Below are 23802 nucleotides of genomic sequence, written 5' to 3' on the forward strand. Positions count from 1 at the left end.
ACCCGAGGTGCCCGCCCCCTGCGCCAGCGCGGCAGCGGGCGGCAGGGCGGACAGGCGCCTCCCACCGCGGCGTGGGGTGGCCGCCGTCCCGGCGTGCTTTGCGCAGCGCTGCGCCGGCGGGGCGGGCCGTGGCGCCTCGTGGGGCGGAGGGGGCGGCAGCGGCCGCAGCGCAGGTGGGCGCGGCGGGGCGGGCCGGGCACACGGGCTTCTCCGCACGGCTCCGGGCCGCCGGCCGCGGGCTTGCGGCGGCCGTTGGTGAGGGGCCCCGGTGCGTTTACAATGCAGTAAGTTTTGCTGAGGAGCTGAAGCGGGGGAGGAATTCTGTAGCAGCCTGGCAGGAGCCAGCGGCAGGTCCGTGTTCCGTTAACGCGGGTGCCCGTACGTTTTGTGAGGGCTTAACATAAGAAGCGGTGACGTGGTGCTTTACCTAAAGACAGGCATGTCACTTACTTCTAAGGCTCCCTGACAGTCTTGGCTACGTTTTTGCGGCTGAGATGACAGTACATTTCTGTTTCTTAGTGACTGAGGAGATGGCTGATGAGGGACTTGGGTGCTGGGCGCTGAGACAACGCACACCCTTTCCTCAAGACATGAAAATTGTTGCTGATCTCTGTAATTTTACGTGTCTGACTGCCGCACGCCTGTCTTGCCTTCATCCCTCTCCTTAGCTACACATACGGATTGTATTTTAATCTTAAATTGGATTAGCTGGTTTATGTTCTGAATGTTGTAATTAATGAGGGTAACACATAAATACTCACGCGTTTTTCTTCCCTTTTTGATTTTTTTTTTTTTCTGTCTAGGATGACAATTTTTTCTTCGGATGGATAGTACTGTGGTCTGCTTCTCATTGCTAAATACTTCTAGGATATTTCTTTCAACTCTTTTAGGTACATCTCAGTTCCAAAGTACTTATTAAGGAGAAGGTCCACATTTTGGTGTCTTGATACCTCTTTTCAAACACTTTAATTTATGATGTCTGAAATTAAAAATGTAACTAAATCTTGATTTTATTGGGGTTTTGTTTGTTTTTCTTAATTTTCTCATGGTTTAATTCAGTTTTTTCCTCAGTATCTTGGTAGAATCCTACAGATTTCTAGCATGTTTTTGTCCTCTTTCCTCTTCAGCCTTCTTCCACACTCCAACCTCAGTTATACATTGCAATTTTCTGACCCCAAAATACTTGCATTATCAGTTCTTCACATTGCTTTAGGCTCAGATCGACTTTTCCTTGAGATAATACGTATCCTTGAGCTTTTCATATAAATTAACATCCAATATCAAGTAATGTTTTTTAGAGATTATGGAATTATAAGGCACTACTGCAGTCTTTTGACTTCTTGCATAAAGTGCATAATTGTACTGATTTTATGTGTTAAATTCCTGTATGTATTCATGTACCAAATAATGACCTGCAAAATGGTGGCAAAAATTCTGGAGAGCAGTGTTCCTAAATGATAGGTTTAGCCATTGGATTTTTGTTTTGCTCTTAACAGCATGAATTGGAAGGGCTTTTAGTGACAGCTGTTTCTCTAAATGCATATTTAGAGTGCTTTGATCTAAATATCTTCTTGTGTCGGTAATTTACAAGTTAATTTGTGCATTTGTTAAAATTATTTTAATAATTTACTTAAATGAAATCAAATATATCAGCAAAATTGTGTTTTGTGGGAATGGGTGGACATTGTGCCTAATATTTATCTCATAAAACAATGTAATGAAAAATCACAACTCTTAAGCACTGTTACTTTATCAGCTGTTGTGTGCATGTGTTTTATGTAAACTCAGCCTAAATCCTTCCTTCATTGTGTTAACTGACCAGCCATAGGCTTCTAAGCATTCTTGTGTAGCACATCTGTTTCTCGCTGTTCTAACAAGACTGTAAGCTCTGCCACTATGTTTTGAGATCTATATGATAGAAAAATCTGTGACACTTTATTGTGATATTTTGTAAACAGTCTGAAAATCATTATATTTCAGAGAAAAAATATAGTTTATAGTTTTACATAAAAATTTGTAATATCTGCAATTATTTTGGTTGAACAGAATTTTGATTTTTCTAGTCTGATTTCACTTTTGATCTGCAGAATATTTATACTTATGCCATTGTAGCTGGCAATGTGATTTCATTTTTACACAGGCAGCTGTCATTTTTGTCTTTAAAAGATGCCAGAGACAGACTGTGTAAAAAGAACAGTCATGCTATGGACATGGCTGTTGACTAAGGGTAAACTGAAGCCACAGTTTTGCTTCCTGTTCTTAATTCTGGTTTAGAGATACCCATTCACATATTGTCCTTGTTTTCCAGTTGGAATTGTTACTTTTATTTCATGACACACAAGTCTGTTTTGGGGGTTTCTTTTAAGTCTCTCATACTGTATGCACGTGTTAATGATATTCATAGCAAAGCAGTGTAAACCTGTCGCAGAACTGGCACGGACCTCTGTTGCTTTTGAATTTATAGGTCTTTACTTATATATTCCAAAGTCACTAGTTGGCCTGGTGATACTTGTTTTTAAAAAGAGATCCCTGAACATGACTCAGGTATGTTTCATTAGGTGTAATTCTTCCAGACACACAGTTACAAGGAAAAATCTGTTAGAATCCATCTCTGTGTATTTTGAAATGCAGTTACTTAAAACAGAAGGCTGGAAGTGCCTTTTTCTGACTGCATGGCATTGGGGTTTATTATCTTTTAATTATCGTCTTGTTCCATCTTTATTTGTGCCCTTCTCTCATTTTATGGTTTTTTTTTTCCTCTTAAGCCCTAGCTGAAGTTGCTTTTAGCTCAATTATATTTCAGGAATTCATGAAAAAATTGTTGCTTCTTTCTGTATTTTTTTACTATCATTCAGTTTTCTTGTATGTTTTTTAGAGAGTTTGAAGAGCTTTGTGTATTATTGGTGCTTACTGATGCCTGGTTTGCTTTATTTAGGATGGAAGAAACGGTGTTTGGTCTTTCCTGCGTTGGACCAGGCAAACGGGATTCAGAAAGCACAGAGATTCAATGCTGAGGCATAGAGCCCATTTGCTACTGGAATAAGGCATCTGCAATGGAAAAAATACATTCTCCTAGTAGCAGGGTAAGTTTGATTCTGAATACTGGTGTGCTTTTTAAAGGTATGTTAGGTATGTTGCTACATCAGTTCTTCACAGATTGTATTCTTACACAGATTTTATGGTAATTTTAAATAAAAACCAATCTGACTGATGGTTATATAGAGTAAAAAACTGTGAGAAGATCCCTATTTGTTCCTTAAAATGGGATTTATTCAGCAACGCACTGTATATTATACAGTCACCCACTAGAAAATGGCAGTTCCAGTGTTTTAGACTATACTTTGTCTCTACATGTTCATTCAGAAGAGGCACGGTCATGGTTAACAGACTCTAAACTTGACCCACTTTTTTTCATCTGTGTGCAAACTCCATGTATTATTTATGCTTCCTTCTTTTAACATTTTCCAAATAAATGATTCGGGGGTCTTTTCTCTATAAAGATCAGTGTCAATAATATGTCCTGTGGATAGTTCTACAATAAACAGGCATGTAAATAATCTGGAAGAAACATTTTGTATTTTCTCGATCTTGTAATCAATAATGTGTTTAAAATCATAGACTATTATTTATCAACATTGTAAGTTGTTAGAAGTACTCATTTTTAAAGGAAGTCTAATACATTCATGAAAAGCCCGTTTAGAATAAAAATTTACTTGGTAGAACTGTATGAAGAAGGTTTATCAAGATAAAATATATTGTACAAAAATAGCAAACTGTTGGGAATAATCAGTTTTTAGATAGGATGCAGGCTTGGAAACTGTGGTCTATCTCCATGACTCCCCAGAAATACAGAAAAACATGTAACAGTTGGGATTGTTAGAACTGATACTGTCCTTCAAAGACTGCTTTCAGTGTGCTTAAGATAGAAAATATGTCATTTATATGAGGATTTTTATTTCAAAAGCCTTCTTTTTCATGTTATTACAGAAGTGAGTACTCTGTCTTTATAATCCAGGTATCCTATGATTGTTTTTTGGGAGTGGGGTTGGGTGTGCCTTTAAGATCTTGAATTGGTTCTGGAATTTCTTTTGAGGTGTCAAGCAGTTACTTAAAGACAATAATTATTCCCAATAAATCAACTTGTAGGAGAGGGTTTTATAACAATTACAGAACATGAGTAGTTTTTAAAGTTTTTTAAGTGATTAGTAATGCTAATAACACCTTTATTTTAAAATTAGACAGTCAGCTTTTGAAAAGTAAAATTACTGAAATCAGGTTTCTTTTTTTCTGAAAAAAAGAGCTGTTACTAAGAGTGTGTGGCAGACCGTAGATAAGTCCTAAAAGTAACAGTAGTTTGCTGCAAGAGCAAGTGCTAAGGAAAAGGGTATGTAGTTTTGCTCTGTAAGGAGTTTTGGTTACTTCTTTGACTGGTTGTTGGCTTTGTGTTACGATAAATAGTGAAGGTACTTTAGTGGTTCTGGTTTTCTTAATGCTTATTCTACATGCCAGTCTCCAAGCTAAACAAGGGGGTGCTCAGAGGGGGGTACTAGGGTGATAATACATATGTTTACAAAGTATATAAATGAAAATAGTGGTTTGGATTATATATTTGAAACTCAGTTTTAATATTTGTTGCATAGAGAGATTTGAAATTTTTGAGCATCAGTCCTAAGAATCCTCCAAATGGAATCTTTTTCTGTTGTCACAGTGTAAAGGATTTAATTTAATGAATATCATGTATTTAAGACCAGGAGGAATCATGAAACATATTCAATGTCATAGACATGTTTCAGATTATCTTGTAAAATTTGAGATTTCAGAAAGTGGAGTTAGAGCTGTCCGTGTTACAGTGGTGCTTCTTCTAATTAAAAGAGGACAAGTGTTTTAATTCAGAGCTGTAGTGTTCAGGTCAACAAATTAACTGAAATAAAAAATTTCGTAGGAATATTAAGTGTAAACATTGAATTTGGGGGTTTTGTGCTGTCGTAGCTGTGATAAATGTTTTGTGCTAACGGACTTTTTTCTTGAATAGTTTTCTTTCTGTTCTCTGACATTTACAGAACAACTGACAATACAAAGGACAATGCACAGTGTATATCTTGATGACATTTTGTGTGCTGTGACATGGTTTTTGCCATGGCATCTGAGACTGAAAAGGCCCATGCTCTTCTCCAAACTTTCAGCACAGCTTCAGTTATATCTAGTCTAGGTTTGGGGCTATTCTGCTTTGTAGCAGACAGACTTCTGCAGTTTTCATTCATTCAGCAAAATGACTGGCTCCGAGCCTTCTCTGATAATGCAGTGCATGGTATACTAGGAATGTGGTCCTGGGCAATAGTGATTGGACTTCGGAAGAAAAGTGACTTCACTGAGGTCACTCTGGCTGGCTTCCTTGCCTCTGTCATTGATGTGGACCACTTCTTTCTGGCTGGCTCCCTATCGCTAAAGGTAAGTTAGTAGATCAGTGATTGTTTATTTTTGTTCTTAAGTTTTACTTTATTGTTATTCTACCAAATCCTAAACAAAAGATGTTCCGATGATACTTTAATTAGATACATTTTTAATAGATATATAGGAATTCTATTTGTATGCAGTTAAGATTTTAAAAGCCCTAAAAATATTTTGTCTACTGTTAAATTCTGCTTCTTACAAGGCTCTGAAAAGAGTTCTGAAAGCCCTTGTACATGATATCCTATGTGTATAGCATATTTACTTTGTTCTATAAGTTAAACAATTAAGTGCTGCCATGCGCACTTTGTGTATAAAGTGGATTACTCCATTTCTGTTTACAATAAAGGGTGGAAATACCTGGAAAGTAGATAATTGAGCTGCTGTTTGATTTCATTCAGTCTTACTGAGTAGTACATTTGGGTTTAGCTGGCCCTAAATATTTTTCCCACAAACAAGCTGTATGTGAGCAGTCACCTTTACAAAGGCAGTCTGAGTTTGCCCTCAAATATAATTCATTGTAAAAAACAAACAAACAAAAAACCCCAAACCAAACACCACAACCACACCCCAAAAAAAGAACAACAAAAAAACCCCAAAGACCAAAAAACCAAAAAAGCAAGTGTCAAACTTGTTAATAGAACTAAAAGGGTGAATTGGCTCCTGTTAAGGAATGTATGTGATAATCATCTATTTGCAGAACTGCTTGTTAGGACAAAGTTTCTCAATAGGATTAGTATACCAGGTTATGGAATTCTTACTCAGTGGTTCTCCAGTGGTTTAGATGTGTCATGTTTCTGCTTCCACATTCACATACATAAATATATATATCCCTATCTTCTTGCCTACTCTAAATATGCATACCCAGCGTTCACTGACCACAACAGTCTCTTCTGTATACCCTCTGATATATTGGCACCTTCTGTAAGCTCTAGCTGCCCCAGCCCTTGCCACAGTTCTCTTAACACTCTCCAGGTCTCATACCTCAGGCAGACAACACCAGCTGGCTCCTGATCCCCATGGCTAGAGCCCTGCCACTCTACATCAGGCATTTGCTCTGTACAGCAGCGCAGTTCCTCACAGGCTGATTATACTGGTGTTGCTAGCATACATATACATATATGCTACTTACTGTCCCCCCTGCAAAAATGTACGCTCCCACCTACGGATGGACCTGCATAGGAGAAGGGGAAGATACCAACCTTAATCCATTCAACCAGAGCATAACTGAGTTGTTTGACCATCTGTCCTTCTTTCTTCTCCTTCAGTTTGCTCATAATGCTGTTACAGTCTTCATGTGGATCACAAAGGAAGTAGCTCCTAGGAAGAAGAGGAAGCAAAGACGTGGAGGGAAAATTACTGTTCTTTGTAATCCTTTAATTAAAGTAAAACAATGCAAAATAGTTTACCATTTTTTAAAAAAATATGTAGGAGACAGGTAAATGCAAGAAGCATTATTGCTTATAATGGAGATGTAAAAATCAAACTTCTGGTGGTAAATCAGGTTTTGTTTACATACAATATCCCTATTTGTTGTAGGGAAAAGACATTTTCCTGTTTGTACATTTGCTTAGTTTCCCCCTTATATTTGACAGTCTTTGACAAAGAGGCCATTTTCACAGAGTCAGAGTGGTTGTAGTTGCAAGGATCCTCTGGAGGTCGCCTTCTTAATTCCCCTTTCTGAAGGAGGCTTACCTGAAGCCAGTTGCTCAGGACAGTGTCCAGACAAGTTTTGAGTATCTCTATGGATGTAGACTACACAACCTCTCTGGGCAACCTCCTGTCGTGTGCAGTCAGCCTCACAGTGGAAACGTGTTTCCTCACATCAGGAGGAACCTCCTGTGTTTCAATCTGTGCCTGTTGCCTCTTGCCCTGTCAGAGGACACCACTGGGAAGAGCCTGGCTGTCTTCTCTTTACACCCTCCCTTCAAATACTGGTACACCTTGATGCCATCTCCCCTGAGCCTTCCCTTCTCCAGGCCAAACAGTCCCAGCTCTCATCCTTTCCTCATATGCAAGATGCTCCAGTCCTTTCACGATCTTAGTGTCCCTTCTCTGATCTCAATCTCCAGTAGCCACATCTTTCACTCATAGTGGGGAGCCCAGAACTGGACTCAGCATTCCAGAAGTGGCCTTACTGGTGCTGAGGAGAAAGGGAAGGATCACCTCCTTCAACCTGCTGGCAACACTCCTAGTGCAGCCCAGGATACCACTGGCCGCCTTTGCCACAAGGTCACATTGCTGACTCATTCAGCTTGTTATTAAAGAAGTTTAATTCCCCCAAATCTTTTTCCAGCCAGCCAGCATCTAGCTTGTACTGGTGCCTGATGTCGTCCCTCTCTAGGCAGTCTCTAGTTCTTCCCTTTTCTGTACTTTTTGCATATGGGAATACTATGAAATTATAAAACCATATAAAGAAAAGGAAAGTTACTTTGGTTGATTAATGTGTCCTGTAATATTATCATTTTGGTATAGCATTTAAATTATAATTTTTCTCATGCATATTTTATTTAAAAATCAGAAAATGCAAGTAATGAATGGCTGATTATTAGAAAGTGTTGTTAAAATTTTATTGCTGCTTTTTCTTGCATTTGAGATTACCAGTATTTTTTCTTAATTATGACCACTAGATGACACACTTCACCAATGTCTGTTTAGAAAGTTGAGTGTTGTATCAGAGTTGAGTGGTGACCTGTCGCTTCACTACCATCAGTGAGGCAAGGTTAAATACGTTTACACTTTACATGATGGAGAATGCTTGTGTAGCCGATCTCTAGTATCCCAAACAAAGTAAATTATTGCAATTTCATCACTAATTTGTTCTTGAGTTGTTTCAGTTCCCAAGCAGCTAGCAGTTGTTTTCTAATGCCCAGCCTAAAGTAGTGTTGATAGTTAGATTTGTTTTCTTTCTAAGACCTCTCTGAAAAAGACAGCTGATTGCTGTGATCTCCCAGAAAATGCTTTTCAAATCAAAAACCACAATAGAATATATAGTGGTAGAAGGTATCACAGGTAAAAGAATAGCCTTTTAGTAGCCAAACATACTTAGCTGAGGTAAGAAGGCAAGGTACCCAAAGGCTTTTTCATAGTCATTTCTCTACAGACTCCTCCCCCTTCCATACATTAACGGGGCTGATAAAGGATGTTTACTTGTAAATCATATCCTGTGTAGGTCTTTTGACCCTTACAGCACTGACAGTATTACTCTTATAACCAGGAAAACCATTATGCTTTACAAAAAGTGTCTTCTTGACTAAGTAAATCACAGAAAAATCTGGGGTGTCTGGATTTATGTTTTCTACACCTCTTAGGTTTTTTCTCATCTCCTCCGGATTGCCCTTTGCCTACATTACCTGTAAAGGGTCCTGTTCCCAACTTGTGTATAGTATTTTAGGTGAGACTTCATTTGAGCCAAATAGCATAGATTAATTCCTTTGAATGTCACATGCATACAATACTTCCATCTTTTTAAAAAGAAAAAAAAAAATCTGTTGAAGTTTTTATGTCTTCTTACAATGCCATCAGAGTCTTTTTAGTTTATGATATAATGAAATCCACACAAATGTTTCTGCTGTGTTAGTGCCTGGCTAGCTAGACCTGGTTTTAATATGTGATTTTTCTTTGCTCAGTTTAATATGATGCACCTTACCTTTTCATGTGGTAATTTCAGGCTGTTGCCTATGTAATTTAGTATGTTGTGGGATACTTTTTTACTATGTATTTGTTAGTTCCAGTCTCATTCTTCCCTCTTTAGATTGCAGGATTGAGAGTAATTGATTTGAGAGATGATAATCTTCACTGCTTATGCAACACGTTACTAAGGAGCTAATAAAATAAGAAATCTAATTAACTAACCACACCACTATTACTAATTTGTAGCAATAGTATTTTTCACATTACTGTACACAATTATCTATAAAGCTTTTCCTCATCACTCTTAAATCTAATGATGGGTTACTTTTCTGAAGTAACCCTTCTATGCAGTGCAAGGCAGTATTGCCTTTGACATGCAACTGCTACCTTCACGTTGCTCGAGTCATCTACTCCTGTTCCTGCTGACACAGCTCACTGCTTGGATTATTTGGTTGTTGGGCTTTTTTTCATGGTGTCATCATTTTTCTGGAGTATTCAGTGTAAATAGTCACCTATGGTATTTATGTTTACTCTGATAAATACTTGTGTACCAAGTAGTGTGTGACCTGCCCTTTTGGCCACATCATTTTTGCAACAAGTGTAAAGTCTACAAAGACTTTGCTGCTTAGAATTTGTAATTCTTTGTATTCTTTGTGGGGTTTACTGTGTGTTATGTGCACAAAAGTGTTGAAGAATCTGTCTCATTGACTAGCTCTAAAAGCAAAAGTTACTGCAGCCTGCCGTCATACTCACCACTGCTGATGAACAAGAACAGCGTGATGGGCTGTTCCCAGTGTCCCGCAGGCTTGTAGCCCAAACACTCGCATTGCAGAACAGACATGCAGAAATGGCTAGCTTGCTACTTAAGACTCACCAGCTTCTAAAAGTGTAGAGAAAGCAGCTGGGGCCAAACAAGATTGTAGCAGCAAACGTATGAAACAGAGCTGGTTAATGTGCTGCTGCTAACTAATCTGGGCTACATGAGAGCATTTCTGGAATTGGAGAATAAACTTTGCACACACACACAATTAATTTAACATTGAATTCACACATCATCCTCAAAACTCAGGATGTTACGCTTGTGAAGTGAGGGAGCCCATGTTGTTACATAAATTCCATGGTGTCATTTTAGGTATTAAAGAGTTTGCTTAGATTGTGCTGCATGATTGTTGTCTCCTGGCTCCAGCTGCTCATTGTAGTTTGTGAGAGGGGCTGGAGGAGTAGGAACTTCAAGATCTTGCACCTAAAACATGTAAAAAAACCCTACATGTAAAAATAAAAACATGTTCTAAAACTGAACATGTAGGCATATGCAAAGGTAATTTGTATTATGAATATATCCTGCTTGCAGCTGCAGCCTGATGTCTCTTACAGCGGGCTTTCCCCTAAATTCACCCAAACCACGTTCATCTCTTTCCAGGAGGTTTGAGGCAGAAAAGGCTTTTTAAGATCCAGTGACTTATAAAGGCAAACAAATTTGCCTGTTAGGAAAAAGTCTTAACAGCTTATATTACCAAGTAGAGCTATGTGTTTGACTCTTGGACTTGGCAATTCAAGGATGTAAATGTGCCTCTAGTTGCAGAATGTAAAAGAGAAAGCAGGCTATTCCCTCAGAACTTGGGCAGTAGCATTTCTGAAGCCTAATGACCGTACTGCAATTACAAAATAGGGTTTTCTTGTGCTAAAATTGAATGCTCAAGTTTGCTGTGTGAACAACCCTGCCTTCTAATATTTGTATAAAAAAAAATTAAGCATCACCTTCCCAAAACTGGATAAAGATTGGCACTAATGCTGATAACATTGCATACATAATTTAACATTAACATTCTCCTTACTGCATTGCTCTTGGCACCTGACCTGTGTAGGGAAGAAGGGAAAGACTTATTTAGACTTTGCCACCGATTTTTTCAAAATGCAGAAATACTGACCAGATATCAATAGGTTATCTGCCAAAATGTATCAGTAGCCAGGGTGATTTTTCAAAATTAGGCTAATACGGACTTTTGAGGCTCTTGCTGACAGTAACAAAAATCTGACTGTAGGGCAGTTGAAAAACCATTTCACCATCACAAGATTTTGTACTTTAATCCATGAACAATCTGTTTGGATGAAAAGAAATTAAGTTGTAGAAGATGCACCCTTTGCACTGGTTTTAAGGAGTTGGGTCCGTACCATTACAGTTAAAAGTTGTTGAGACAGTTCGTGAGCTTTTTAATCCCATCACCTGGTCAAGAGAGTCATGGACAAGCATGTGGTGGGAAGCTAATAAATTGAGCAAAGCTTTCTGCCAGCTTTTTAATGTTGGCTTTGGTTTAAAGTACAGACTCTTTATTTCAAGATAGTCTGTAAGTTTCTATCTCTCTTTCTTGGCTAAAGCTACATCAGAATTTCCTTACAGAGAAGACAGGGTTCCAAGCAGTTGTCTAAATTATCCATGAGAACTTGAAGTTACACCAGAGTCCTACTGTCAGGTACCATAGCTGCAATAGTTAACACAACTGAACTATTAATGGGTTACTGCAGAGGTCCTCAAACTACAGCCCACTGGCTGGATACAGCTCCCCAGGGTCCTCAATCCGGCCCCCGGTATTTACAGACACCTCCCTCCCCCCCCCCCCCCCCCCCCCCCCCCCGCCTCGCTGGGGGTTGGGGGGGGAAACCAAGCAGACGCAGATGGCTGCCTGCCACTTCAGCCGCGCCGGCCCCCTGGTTAAACAGTTTGAGCACCCCTGGGTTACTGGCTGGTGTCTTGTAGCTATGCTTCGTTTGCTTTCTGCAAGAGATGCAGTGAGGGATGTGTTCAACATAATGATCAGATGCACCGTCATGCACAAAGAGATGCCTCTGGGGCCTGTTAGTCTTTCCAAATGTTCACCAGTATCTGAATTGAGCCAATTAATATTGCATCAGCACCTGTATAGATCTTTTAGTAATGGGCTAGTATTTCTCCTGTGCTTACAGAAACAAGAATCTACTTAGTTTGTTACTTAGAAATCCAAAATATTATTACTTAATTTTTTTTACTGTCTTTGAACTTGTGGAGATAGTTCTTGCTCTTGCTGGTATGTACATCTGGAATATTTTGTCAAATACGTATATTAAATTGATAAATACCACTTTTAAAAATGGCTAAATTTTATCTCACTAGCTGGACATTCACCTTAATTAAAACCAAATACCAGGCTTTAAACTAAGGTAACGTTAAACAAGTTGTTGATATAAAAACCCCAGTCATAAATGGTACAAATGCTGGCTTCTGAACTTGCCTTTTGCCTTTTCATAAAGAATACTCTGTCAAGGCAATTAAAATACATGTAAATTAGATCATATTTTTGTTGTATTGGAAATTACTCTTCTGTTTTAGATACTGTCCAGCTGCAACAACTTCACGGGTTCTAACTGTGGTATAATACAGGATGTATTTTTGAAAATGAATGCCATTAAAGTATATGAAATACTTCAAGTAAAGCATATTAAATATTTCAAGTGTATTGTGTAGTTGTTCTCCTTCCAGTTATCTTCAAATTAAATACAAATAATCAGTGCAGCAGACTGTGCAAGTTCCTGTATACTACATGACAGTATGACAAATAGCTTGCCTCATCCGTCTCCCTCGCTGTATTGCCATTGGTGATGCTTAGTAGGGTGCATGATTCATATCATACAAGAGAGAGCAGCACACAGCTCTGGCGTATCTAAATATAGTCATACTGTTGATTTTGATCAACTACAGTGGAAAGGAACAGTGTGTTTTTCTTTGCACGTCCACTTAGCCACTTGATAGTACTTCAAACCTTTCTTATGATTGTAGCCATTGCCAATTATATTTTTCTTTTCCGCAGGCTGCTCTGACTCTTCCACAGAGACCACTTCTTCATTGTTCTACTGTGATTCCTGTTGTGGCTCTGACATTAAAGTTTATTATGCACCTTTTCAGGCTTAAGGATTCATGGTGCTTTCTTCCCTGGATGTTGTTCATATCCTGGACCTCTCACCACATCCGTGATGGGATTCGTCATGGCCTCTGGATCTGCCCATTTGGAAAAACTCCTCCTTTACCATATTGGCTGTACGTGGCAATTACAGCATCTTTACCTCATCTATGTTCATTTGTTATGTATTTAACAGGCACTAGAGAATTAATGTCTATAAAACATGGAATCCACATTGATGTGTAATAATGATAACTCTTAAAGTTGTTTGTATTAACACTTGAATTAATGGAAGTTAATGATAACTCTTAAAGGTTGTTTGTATTAGCACTTGAAATAAGCTGTTTATCACTGAAATGGTTTCTTTATGTTTCCTACAACTTCTGAGTTAGGCATTTTAAGGCTGTGGAGCCAGTTACAGCTCCTGTGTGAATTCCTTGTGGTCATAGAAACCTATTTAATGAATGGTAATGATTTAATGTCTATACCTTCCCCTTGTAAATATGTAGTCTTCCATTATAATTCATGCCTAGCTTGCTGATTCATAAAGTACTTGGTGTGCCTCTAGTAATGACATCACATTTTACTGTCATGGTGCTGTTCATCTGATCATTCACTTTGGATTTGTATTCTGCCTTTAGATAATACATTTAATCTAGATAGCATTTGTATGGCACTTTACAAATGTAAAATACTATATAAATGCTAAGTATTAGTGAGAATTTAGTAGTGTATGGCACTTAAAAAACATGTTAGTCTTTTGGATTTTATTTGTTTTCCTGTTGGACTCCTGTATTCAACTGTTTTACAAGAAATTCTGTTTGTATTTCACAATGCACAACTGCGTATCAGCACATCTTTGAACACTGCTATCATATAGTGTTTCTACTAAATACTGTTCCTCTGTAGTTGCTTTGTACTGATAATTGCTAGCTATTATGTGTGATTGGAAAGAAGATAGTTGGTTACAGTATTATGTGCATTGGCCAAACTGTTTAGTTTTTAAAATGTACTAATTATGAATATTACTTGATTTTAAACTAAGAAATTCTAGTGAATATTTAAGGATTGTGTAAAGGCAAACTTATTTATTACAGTAAAACATAAGCTTTAGGGAAGATTCAGGAAGGTATAAGGAAATGAAAATTGCTCAGAATGTGAGTTTGCTTAAAGACCTTCCTACTGTACTCATAAAGAGTATTTTCCATTAAGTGCAAGATCATCCTTATTATTATAAAATAAAATGCATTATTATTATATGGATACAGACATTTCCTTATAAATAAGTTCCTTAAGGAAAAATGTTATGATGTTGCAGGTTCATAACATAGTAATTTGCACTGTGACATTTGTTTAAAGTGGGTTTTCATTTACAGAAATTCCTCAGAAAAAGTACCAAAGTAAAAATTAAGCTCTGGGCTAGTGTACAGTGTACATGCTGAGGAATGTCTATTAATAATTGTTTTGGTAATTTTTTATTCCTTGAATTCCATTGGCCAGTAAGGAGATGGGGCCTTAATTATTCCAGTTTGTGACAAATAGCTGTCAAAAGGGATTATTTTTACGGAAGAGCATGTATAGGGTAGCATGTGCTGAACTTAGGTTATCAAAGAGTGCAAAGATGATGTGATGCATTCATACTACATCTACATTAGTAAAGGTATATTAGTACAAAGTACAAAAAAATTACAGAAGAATACAGGGATCTTCTATGGCTGCAGAGTGCTAAAGACTCTGCAGTTACAGAGCTAGTTACAGAAAGTGTTTCACCCTTTTGAAATGTGCCTTCCCACAAAAAGAACAGTCTCTGCCCTGTTTGTTCTTCATGTTAGAAGTGTATGCTTATGGAAACTTGTCTGACAGTACAGCGGGCCTGTTTAGCCTTTATTCTAATACAAATAAAAGTTTTTTTCTTGGAAAGAAGATCGGAGAAGCAGAACATTCCTTAAAGGATTATCCTCATACCGTGGATTTCTGTCTTTTATAGTATGTAAAAGTTTCCCAGAAACAACATCAGAAATGTCTTGCTTCAGAGCCCTCAGAGCAAGAACTGTCTTTTATCCAAAGGCATGATGGTTTAGTAGACGAGGAATGTTGCTTGTTCATTTACTTCTGACCTATGTTTTACACTATAGGTTATGAAATGCCAATAATATATTTTGTGCAAGAAGTGAACACTTAAATGTGTGTAGAAAGTTTTCTGTATTCTTGTTTCATGGTATAATATTTGTATAATTTTGTTTTACTCAGATTTCTTGCAAAGGGGAATGTATATAGGAACAAAGTGAAGAATTACATGTTCTCATTTTTAGATTGTAGCTGTAGCTTTTTTGATAACTGTATGTCCACCAGCAGTCCTTTAGGATTGGTACTGTACTCTCTTGCCTATGTTTAAGGATCAGTTAATGAATGCATCTTTAGTAGTTTAAAAAACACGGCTTTTCATTCTCTGTATTTCTAGCTAATTGTCTGTGTGGGGATTACAATAATTTTCAGCTGTATTTCAAAATTATTTTTCTGATCATGTTCTTACACCAGTTCTACCACAGCCATACGTGAGCACCACTCAGAAATGTAAGGAAAGCGGTAAGCACTTGTCTCTCCCTCCAACAGAGGTGGCAGTCTCACACCTCATCCTGATGTTTACGCAACTTTAGCTCGGTCCATTGACAGCTTTTCAAGGTAAACTGACAAGCTGCATGTAATGCTGTAATTTGTGGGTAGACAGATTAGAGAACAAAAGAGAAGTTAAATATTTGTTTCAGTTTGTGTTACCTAGGAGGTGCCACCTGCAAATTATGAATTGCCTAACAGTTCCTTACCAGCACCTTTCATGTGCATTTCAAAACTATGCATCGATACTGGTCACGTGTTGCAAAACCATGGCAAAATTAAACCAAGATACTGAAAACGTAACAAATTTGTGCTTTACTGCATGCATTACAATAAAGAGTAAATGTGAATTACAGAAAACATGTGAACTACACAAAAAAATTAGCAAACTCAAGCTAATAATGTTATGCATAATGTTGCACATCACTAAAATATCAGTTATTTCAGTGGCTCATTTACTATGCTAATCTAATTTTTTTCCATGTATCTTCTAGTTTACTTACAAAGCTGAACAAAGCGGAGGGGGGGCTTCTGACTTTTTTGTTAGAACTTGCTGCTTTTTTTCCTGCTTAGATGGATTGATGTCATAAAACGTAGGTACTAATAATTGCCAAGCTAAAATAAAAATGTTGGGATTTTTCTTCTCCCCAGTCCTCTAGAAATAAAATAGTTCCTAATTCCCTAGTGGCCTTAACAGAGAGAGTGAATACATTTCCCATCAGTTTATATTCTAGTTTAAAATGTAATCTGTATTTTCGCATGACAGTGAAGTATACATGTATATGTATATGACAGATACATATACAGTGAAGTATATTGTATCATGTGCCTTTCATTGATTATTGGTAAGTGAATTACTCAGAATTGATGCTGTGCTCCAGGGAAAACACTGCTGAGTTTGAATTAAACTGAAACATGCAGGTCATTGGTATTAGCTTATTATCAGAAGAGCATTTCCTTTGCTAATGGAAATAAAATTCCAGAAAGAGAGAGAGGGAAGGTGTCAAAATTCAGTCCAAAAGAAATATTTGTACATAGTTACTTTTGAACACGTGTTTATATTCCATCAGCTACTGTCAGTATGAAAGTAAATGATAAAATGCATCAAAAGAATACATGCCTGTTTAAGTAATGGAGCCGATCTAAATTCTGTAAATTACACAGATTTATTCAGAGCAGAAGAAATTTTTTAAGTGTGCCACACATGGACTTTAATCAACTGATAATTTTGAGTCCAGAAATTAGGTTTTGTTCCCTTGCTACGGGCAGACCTTGCATTGAAACCGGGGACTGTCAAGTTAAAGTACCCTTTGCCCTCATTACAAAAAAACAGTAGTAACACATTTTCTTGAAATAACAAATTGTTGCCTTCAGTTCTTTCTTAAAATTCCTCAAGTTTTACATCGTCTACATTGAATTATAAATTTGCATGCTCTGTTGTAGGGCTGTTTTCTGTTACTTGTAACATAAACCCACTATTAAGTAGTACTTGCATTTATAGATACATATATCGCACACTGGTGTTTCCTTCTGTGTTCATATAATCATTTTCCATTTGCTTAACCTAACGTGTACTGAATTTTCTAGGGGTAAGGAGAAGTGTTTAGATGTCTCAATGACTAGGAAACCTGGGAAAGCAACTACTTGGCAAATACGTTTTCATGTGTTGTTAAGGAAATCTTCAGAATATTGAAAATAGAAAAAAATTGATACCATATTCCTTTTGATGGAAACATTAACTAGATTTCTAGGCAGTTTGTAAAAACAGATATTTTAGTCAAAATTAATTGACTGAAAACATTTGTATTAGTAAATATGGGTGGAAAATCTGTATGAAAATGGATTTGTATACTGAAACTTTTGCAGGGGTAATTGACTAAGTCAGACTGTGTGCTGTTGCCATATCCACCACAGAAACATTCCTTTGTCCAAGGAACATTACTAATGTTCATGGAGCCTTGCTCGTGTTGCCAAGGGAATTTAATCTTACTTAGTCATAGTTGGTTTTCCCGTTACATATTGCGTGACATTGAGTAAGGGGTCCTGGTGTGGGGCAGTTTCCTTGTTCTGCTGTCCAGTCCTTCGCAACAATTTTTAAAGATAAGCCAAAGAAACTGGTAACTGAGTTGTGGTACAGTAACTGTGGTAAAGAAATGAAACGAGGGTGGCAGGCATAACAATGCCATAAGGAACTTGAACTTACAGGCTTACAATGCTGCTATTTTCACTTTTACATTTTCATTTAAATTGCTGATAAGTCAAACAAAACCAACTTTTTTTTATGTATTGCTGCCAACAGTTTAGAAGCATATTTTGTGATAACTGCTCTAAAATTATGAAGTGTTTCTGGGCCAAATGAATACTGTAAGATTTGAGTAATAAGGCTTTATCAATATATTTTCAACAAAATCATCTATGTCTTTTTGCTGATTTAACTATATATAATGTATAGACACAAGCACTCAGTTATTTCCTGGTCTTACTGTGGAAGCATGCTTGGGGAATACTCTAGCTAGCAAAACCTTTTAGCAAGTAACTTTTGTTTCAGTAGTCCCTGGAGAGAGAGAGATCTTCCTTTATTCTAGGCATGTTTTGTTAATATGAACGTTTGCATGATTTGCCAGCATCTTTTGGGTGAATGTTTTGTACACCTTGTGCATCAAACATAAATAAGCAAAACAAATGCACTTAGAGCTTCATACCATAAAAATGTATGCACATGAATTATTTATATTTTTTTCCCAAAGTAAAAGCAATTTAACATGCTCTTGCATCTTGCATCATGCATCTTGCATTTACGTGTCTATATAAATGTTGGCCAAGTGGTATTTCTAGTGATTTTGTATGGCTACAGAGACATCAGCAGTGTTTCATGCACTCTCCTGGTGCCTGACTTAGATCAAGTTGGGTGAAAAGTGTGCTTCTGCTTCAGTGTACCTGACCCAGATACCTCAGCTGGGTTTAGCGGACTAAATAGAAGACGTGTATCTCATAGCAAATCATCAGAGTCCCTTTGTATTCAGTGTGTAGCTAGTCAGTCTGTTCAGCAGTGCTTCAAATGTGATTGCTCCTTCCCTAAAAGAGATGCCTACTTCTGGTGCACTGAATTGCATTTCAGTCGCTGCCGATTGCGCTAACTAGATGGTAGCTGACTAAAATTGGGATTATATGTTGGGTTGTTTTCCTGTTATTGACCGTGATTTCCTGTTGCTGGAGAAGGAAACCGTCTCTTCAAGGACTTTTATCCAGGAGATGCTTTGACATGCAGAGAAACATGAAAAAGTGGAACAACTGAAGGCAGTTCTCATGAGGCACTTCACTTCTAGACTTAACATTTCAGAGGAAGGGATGACCAGCTTTTTAAAATGAACTGTAACTTTTTAAATGCAGAACAAACTTTTATTGTAAAATTAGACGATTTTCTTTCTCAAAATCAAAATCTCCAAAGTCAGGAGTTTTTTCTTTAAAAGATTTAACAATTGCAATCAGTGTCATGGCTGAAGTTTTCAGTGCTAAGTCTTTGCTTCAGTTTATGTTTCTCTGAAAAGTGATTTGCTGTAGCTCCAATGTATGGGGACTTGGACTGGGAACCATGAATCTGTTAAAAGATTGCACCTCTTTTTCCCTTGAAAGTTGACTTGGAAGAGGCTCTACCTGTGTATCCTACAGCAGAGCTTGTACTAGGTACTGTCAGTCTGAATGGCAATATATAAAAGCTGATCACCTGTTACTGTAATGATGAATATTTATTGCAGTTAGAAACTTCTGATGTTAGTTTCCAGTGCTACCAAGGAGAAGTGGGTTGTTGCCATCTTCTCGTTCAGTATGAAGAAAGGAGTGCTGCAGTGTTAGTTAAGGAAAACCATGGCTTTAGTATGTGGTGCATAGGGCACCATGCTTCAGCAGTTTCTATGGGTGTTGAAACCTGTTTCTGTTAAAAAGAAAATCCTGACTTTAAAGGAAAAAAAAGTTTTTTCCCCAATTCGTTTCTGCCAGTGGAAGTGTTTTTCAATGATCAAATTTCTTGAAAACTTGTTTCAGATAAGAAAACCAGTTTGGCTGTTACTTGATTTACCAGACAGTATAGTCTTGCTGTCTATTTCAAAGGAATGAATGTTGGCACATTTCTTTGGTTCTCTGCCTGGATTAGCTCTGCAGAAAAGGCAGTGTCTTCTTAGTCATCAGGAGTGTGAGCATTTTCCCTCTTCATAGCGAACAGATAGAAAGGTTTGGAAACGTTGAGTACAACATTTTTGCCTTTGGCACATATTCACATTCACCTATAATGATTACAAAAGCGGTTCAGTACAAATGGAAAATGCTTTGGCCTAGGCATACACTGAGCCTTTAGTCAGAATCTGTCCAACTTGTGTACACAACAGGCTATAGATACCTGGTTTCTGGAAGGAAGTAACTGATAGCATAAAATAGGTATGGAAAAACAGAGTATTGAAGACAGGGTTGCTTTGCTCTGGCTTTTTTCTCCACCTGGTTATTCTACCTCGCTAGCTTGCAGGAGGACTGGCCCTTTAGTGAGTTTGTTCACATTGCCACACAGTGTACACATACTCTAAGCTTACATGAAAGATGAAAGGTTTCAAGTGCACAGGTGAAGGTGAGTTGTATGATTATAGCGGCACGCTCTGTTCCTGAGTTGGTAATGATGCACAATACCAGCTGGGGTGAAGCATCTCTAAAAGGGGTAGTGTTGTTTGAGGGTGGGGAACACACTATTTCCCTGGTGCTGGTGATGCTTCCTTATGCCAAGATATTGCTCCAGTTCCCCTGGCAGGAGTTAAGTTTATTGATGAAGATAAAAGGTTTAGTTTTCAGTTAAGATTCCACCTGATCTGGCACACTGGCATAATTAGATCTACAGAGGTAACAGACACTGATTTTTTCCTGTGTAATGAGAACAGCTTCTATTAAAATTTCCCATGTTTGTACTATATCCAGACTTGGGGGGGGGGGGGGGGGGGGGGGAGGGGAGGCGGGGGAAGCAGAATACTTTGTGTTGAAGATGTGTTTTCAACACTCTCCTATCATGTTTACAAAGGGTATCTGCTGTTTCTGCTTACGTCCTATCCCAAAGTAACCCATACTTGCAGGCCTTTAGGAATAGCTGAACAGTCTACTTCACGGAGAAAGAAAGAACTTGCAGAAGTACATAGAGGAGAAAATTATTTACCAACCTTCTGGAGAAGGTAACTGCTAGGCTTTCAAAATCAAACCAGTTGAACGGAGGTGTTCTGTGAAAATGCATTTTAATGCTATCGAATGTTATATCCCTTCATAATTCATCAAAGTAAAACTTCTTAACTGCCATTTTGTTTCTTCCCTCTAGTATTCCTGTCTCAGTGACTCTGGTGGTGGTAGCATTTCACATTTATCTCCAAAGTGCTTTATAAGCATTGCCCAATCTCACAAGGTCCCTAATTAGTTTACAGTGGGGAGAAAACCAAAAGTCTTCCGTGAACCAGTGAGGAAGCTAGGTCAGGTAAGTGTGTTCAAAGATAAATTTTTCAAAGCTGAAGTAGAGCTGACTGGGGTATGTTAGGATGTAATGTAGTTTTTCAAGAAGAAGCCTGTTCTAGAGAGAAGCTTATTTCAAACTCCATAATTACCAGCTTGGAGTTTCATGGTTAAATGATATATATCAGTCACTTCCTGCTAACTGACCTAAAGTGACCAAAGATTCTGGGTTTTAAAACAAAAGGAGAGCAGGTGAATGCAAACAACTTTGCAATTCCAGGAAGTAGGCTTTGGAATACCAATGAGGAACTAAGATACCAAATTCACTTGCCAAAATAAATCACTTCCCTGCCCAATAAGTACAATACAAATGTGCAGGAGTCTTCTTCCATCCAAGTGTTTGATGGACTGAAAACCGTTGGATAGTTTGAAAAAAAGGGAGTGAAAGAGATTATGGGAAGAGAGTGTGCTTAATGTCTTCTGGAGGGCATGGAACCACCCCTGGGAAGAACAGTCAGCACTTGCAGGAAAGATCTGTCTCTTATTCCTATTCAGTTTTTATTGCAACCCAAAGACTGGATCCCTAAAAGTTGACAAGTTAGGGTGGCCCATCTGTAACTGGCAGTATACACTCAGTGGTGCCTGAATGTTGAGGAGATGAAACAAAAGGGAATACTAACTTGCCCAACTTCAAGCAGTAAATGTAGCTTAAAAGAGTTTTGAGTGCAGATTTGTTCCTGTCTTATTTTCCTGGATCAAATCTGACTTACGTCTGTGCAGCCTCTTCTGTTAGCTGAGAGGTGAGCTTGGCTCACTGTGCAAGTTTCATACTGTAACCTTTATTGCAAATGAGGAATATTTGGTGATCACATTAAGTGGAATTTAAAAGAAAAGCAGGCCAAATCCAGCAACCAAAGCCTTTCCTGGTAATTAGTGAGTGAGAACTGCAGAGGCAGTCATTATTAACAACATTCTTATTAATAATCTATTTCTTCTGGGTAGTGCAGTTAAGTTTCAGTCAGTCATTATGTTAGCTGTTGTGTCACAGTAAGACAGTCCCTGCCCAAGGAGTCTTACAATATAAATAATCTGGTTTATATCATATAGATAACATTTAACTACAACAGTATGAAAATAGAGGAAATTATTCTGATCTTGTTTAACTTCAAGTAACAGACTTTATAAATGCAAATTAGGCTAAAAAATGCAAATTAGTACTTCTTTTTTCAAAATGCTGGCATTTCCTATACTCCTTGGACTTGTGAAGCTCATGCATCTGGTATTCCAAAAAAAGAGCTGCTGAGAATTGCCACACACACCTTAAATTCTGTTTAAAACAAATCAATGCTCAAGTAGATTTTCCACAGTGACATCGTGGAGGAGGATGGGGAGAATCTGTATCCAACTCGTGCATCATTGCAGTGTTCAGAAACCTACTGTGTATGTTTCCCATTGCTGGTAAAGTATGGCCTTTTTCAAAAGCAGGACATACCAGATTTTTTACAAATTATGCAGTAGAAACTAACCCAGCTGCAGTCCTGCCTGCCATGTTTCATCATAACATGATGGAGTTGCATACTGAAGTTCCTTCGTGCCCTTCTGGGAAAAGGGAACCAAAAAAATGAAAAAGGCACGAGTAAAAAGCTGGTTTGGGTGAACCTGTGTGGGGAGTTTCCCCACTTCTGCCAAGCTACCTGGCAGTTCCTGAAACAGGATGGACATTGATAGGAAACTTACGCAAGGACCTGGGGTCAAAGCACACCGCTCTTTTTCATGGTCAGTGGGCCATGGGGCCCATTCAGAAAGGAAGGAACTTTCATTAGAGCCACCCTCTTATTTCTTAGTCCAGGCTATGAGAAGCATATAAGAATTCCTGAAGCTCTTTTTGCTCTTCCCCAGGTTCCATACCTGTGCTGGGCATAAAGAAACTGTGAATTCAACTCTGAACAAAAAACCAAGCATACTGTGTGAGTCTAAAGAGCATGTCATAGCCTGAGAGCTGTGAGAGGACAACTACCTGTTACCTGGCAGATGTGACATCATGTGAAGTTGTATAAAAATCTCCATGCTAGCTAAATAACAAACAAGTAACATGGGCATGATGTTTTATAAGACAAAATTTAATTTCCTGATATAAACAAGGGCTGCAAGAGACCATAGTTCAGGGTTAATGATGACTTCACAAGCCACTGTATCTAACAGTCAATGAAACTGAGCCAGGAAAAGAGGGAGAATCACATTTGTTCCCTGTAAAATTGGTGCAAGGCTGTTGATCCTCATGCATTGATGTAATACACTACACGTTCTCAACACAGCCTTGTGTTAGTATAACCTCGTGCAGCGGTTATGTTTGCACTTGTCCCTGCATGTCTGTTGTCACTATAAACATGTTTTCAGCCAAAGTGTAAGACCAGAACATTTCTGTATTTGTTCATGTTGGAAGAGAAGAGAACCAACCTTTTTTTTTAACTTGCTTTCATAGAATCATAGCATCTTGGAATGGTTTGGGTTGGAAGAGACCTTAAAGAACATCCAGATCCAACCCCCCTGCAATGGGCAGGGACACCTTCCACTAGCCCAGGTTGCTCAAAGCCCCATCCAGCCTGGCCTTGGACACTGCCAGGGATGGGGCATCCACAGCTGCTCTGGGCAGCCTGTTCCAGTGCCTCACCACCCTCACAGTAAAAGAATTTCTTCCTAACAT

At 38.2% G+C, this 23802-nt stretch overlaps 1 protein-coding gene and 1 long non-coding RNA gene across 5 annotated transcripts; one reads left to right on the forward strand and one right to left on the reverse strand.

The window, feature by feature from the left end:
- Nucleotides 1-159: 159 nt before the first annotated feature.
- Nucleotides 160-18036, forward strand: TMEM267 (transmembrane protein 267). 4 transcript variants are annotated; one of them, XM_037373163.1, is made up of 4 exons: nt 160-284; nt 2936-3083; nt 5061-5448; nt 12924-13259. In XM_037373163.1, exons 3-4 carry the CDS (start codon nt 5125-5127, stop codon nt 13257-13259), a joined length of 660 nt encoding a protein of 219 aa, XP_037229060.1. In that variant the 5' UTR covers nt 160-284; nt 2936-3083; nt 5061-5124. The 4 variants fall into 4 exon arrangements, with proteins under 4 accessions (XP_037229060.1, XP_037229059.1, XP_037229061.1 ...); XM_037373162.1 differs by having other exon boundaries at nt 165-351; nt 12924-18036; XM_037373164.1 differs by lacking the exon at nt 160-284 and adding an exon at nt 371-890.
- Nucleotides 16665-23571, reverse strand: LOC119141198. Its single transcript, XR_005101872.1, has 2 exons — nt 20819-23571; nt 16665-19906 (listed from the first exon to the last, which is right to left on the reverse strand). It is a non-coding gene; the product is annotated as an uncharacterized LOC119141198 (long non-coding RNA).
- Between the last annotated feature and the right edge of the window lie 231 nt (nt 23572-23802).

This window comes from Falco rusticolus, chromosome Z (genome assembly GCF_015220075.1).
Source record: "Falco rusticolus isolate bFalRus1 chromosome Z, bFalRus1.pri, whole genome shotgun sequence".
Lineage (NCBI taxonomy): Eukaryota > Metazoa > Chordata > Aves > Falconiformes > Falconidae > Falco > Falco rusticolus.

Bases quoted from the DNA above. Each gene is read 5' to 3' on its own strand.
- TMEM267 (XM_037373163.1), top strand. From the start codon at position 5,125: ATGGTTTTTGCCATGGCATCTGAGACTGAAAAGGCCCATGCTCTTCTC. The intron at 5,449-12,923 runs GTAAGTTAGTAG...TCTTTTCCGCAG, and splicing joins CTGGCTCCCTATCGCTAAAG to GCTGCTCTGACTCTTCCACA.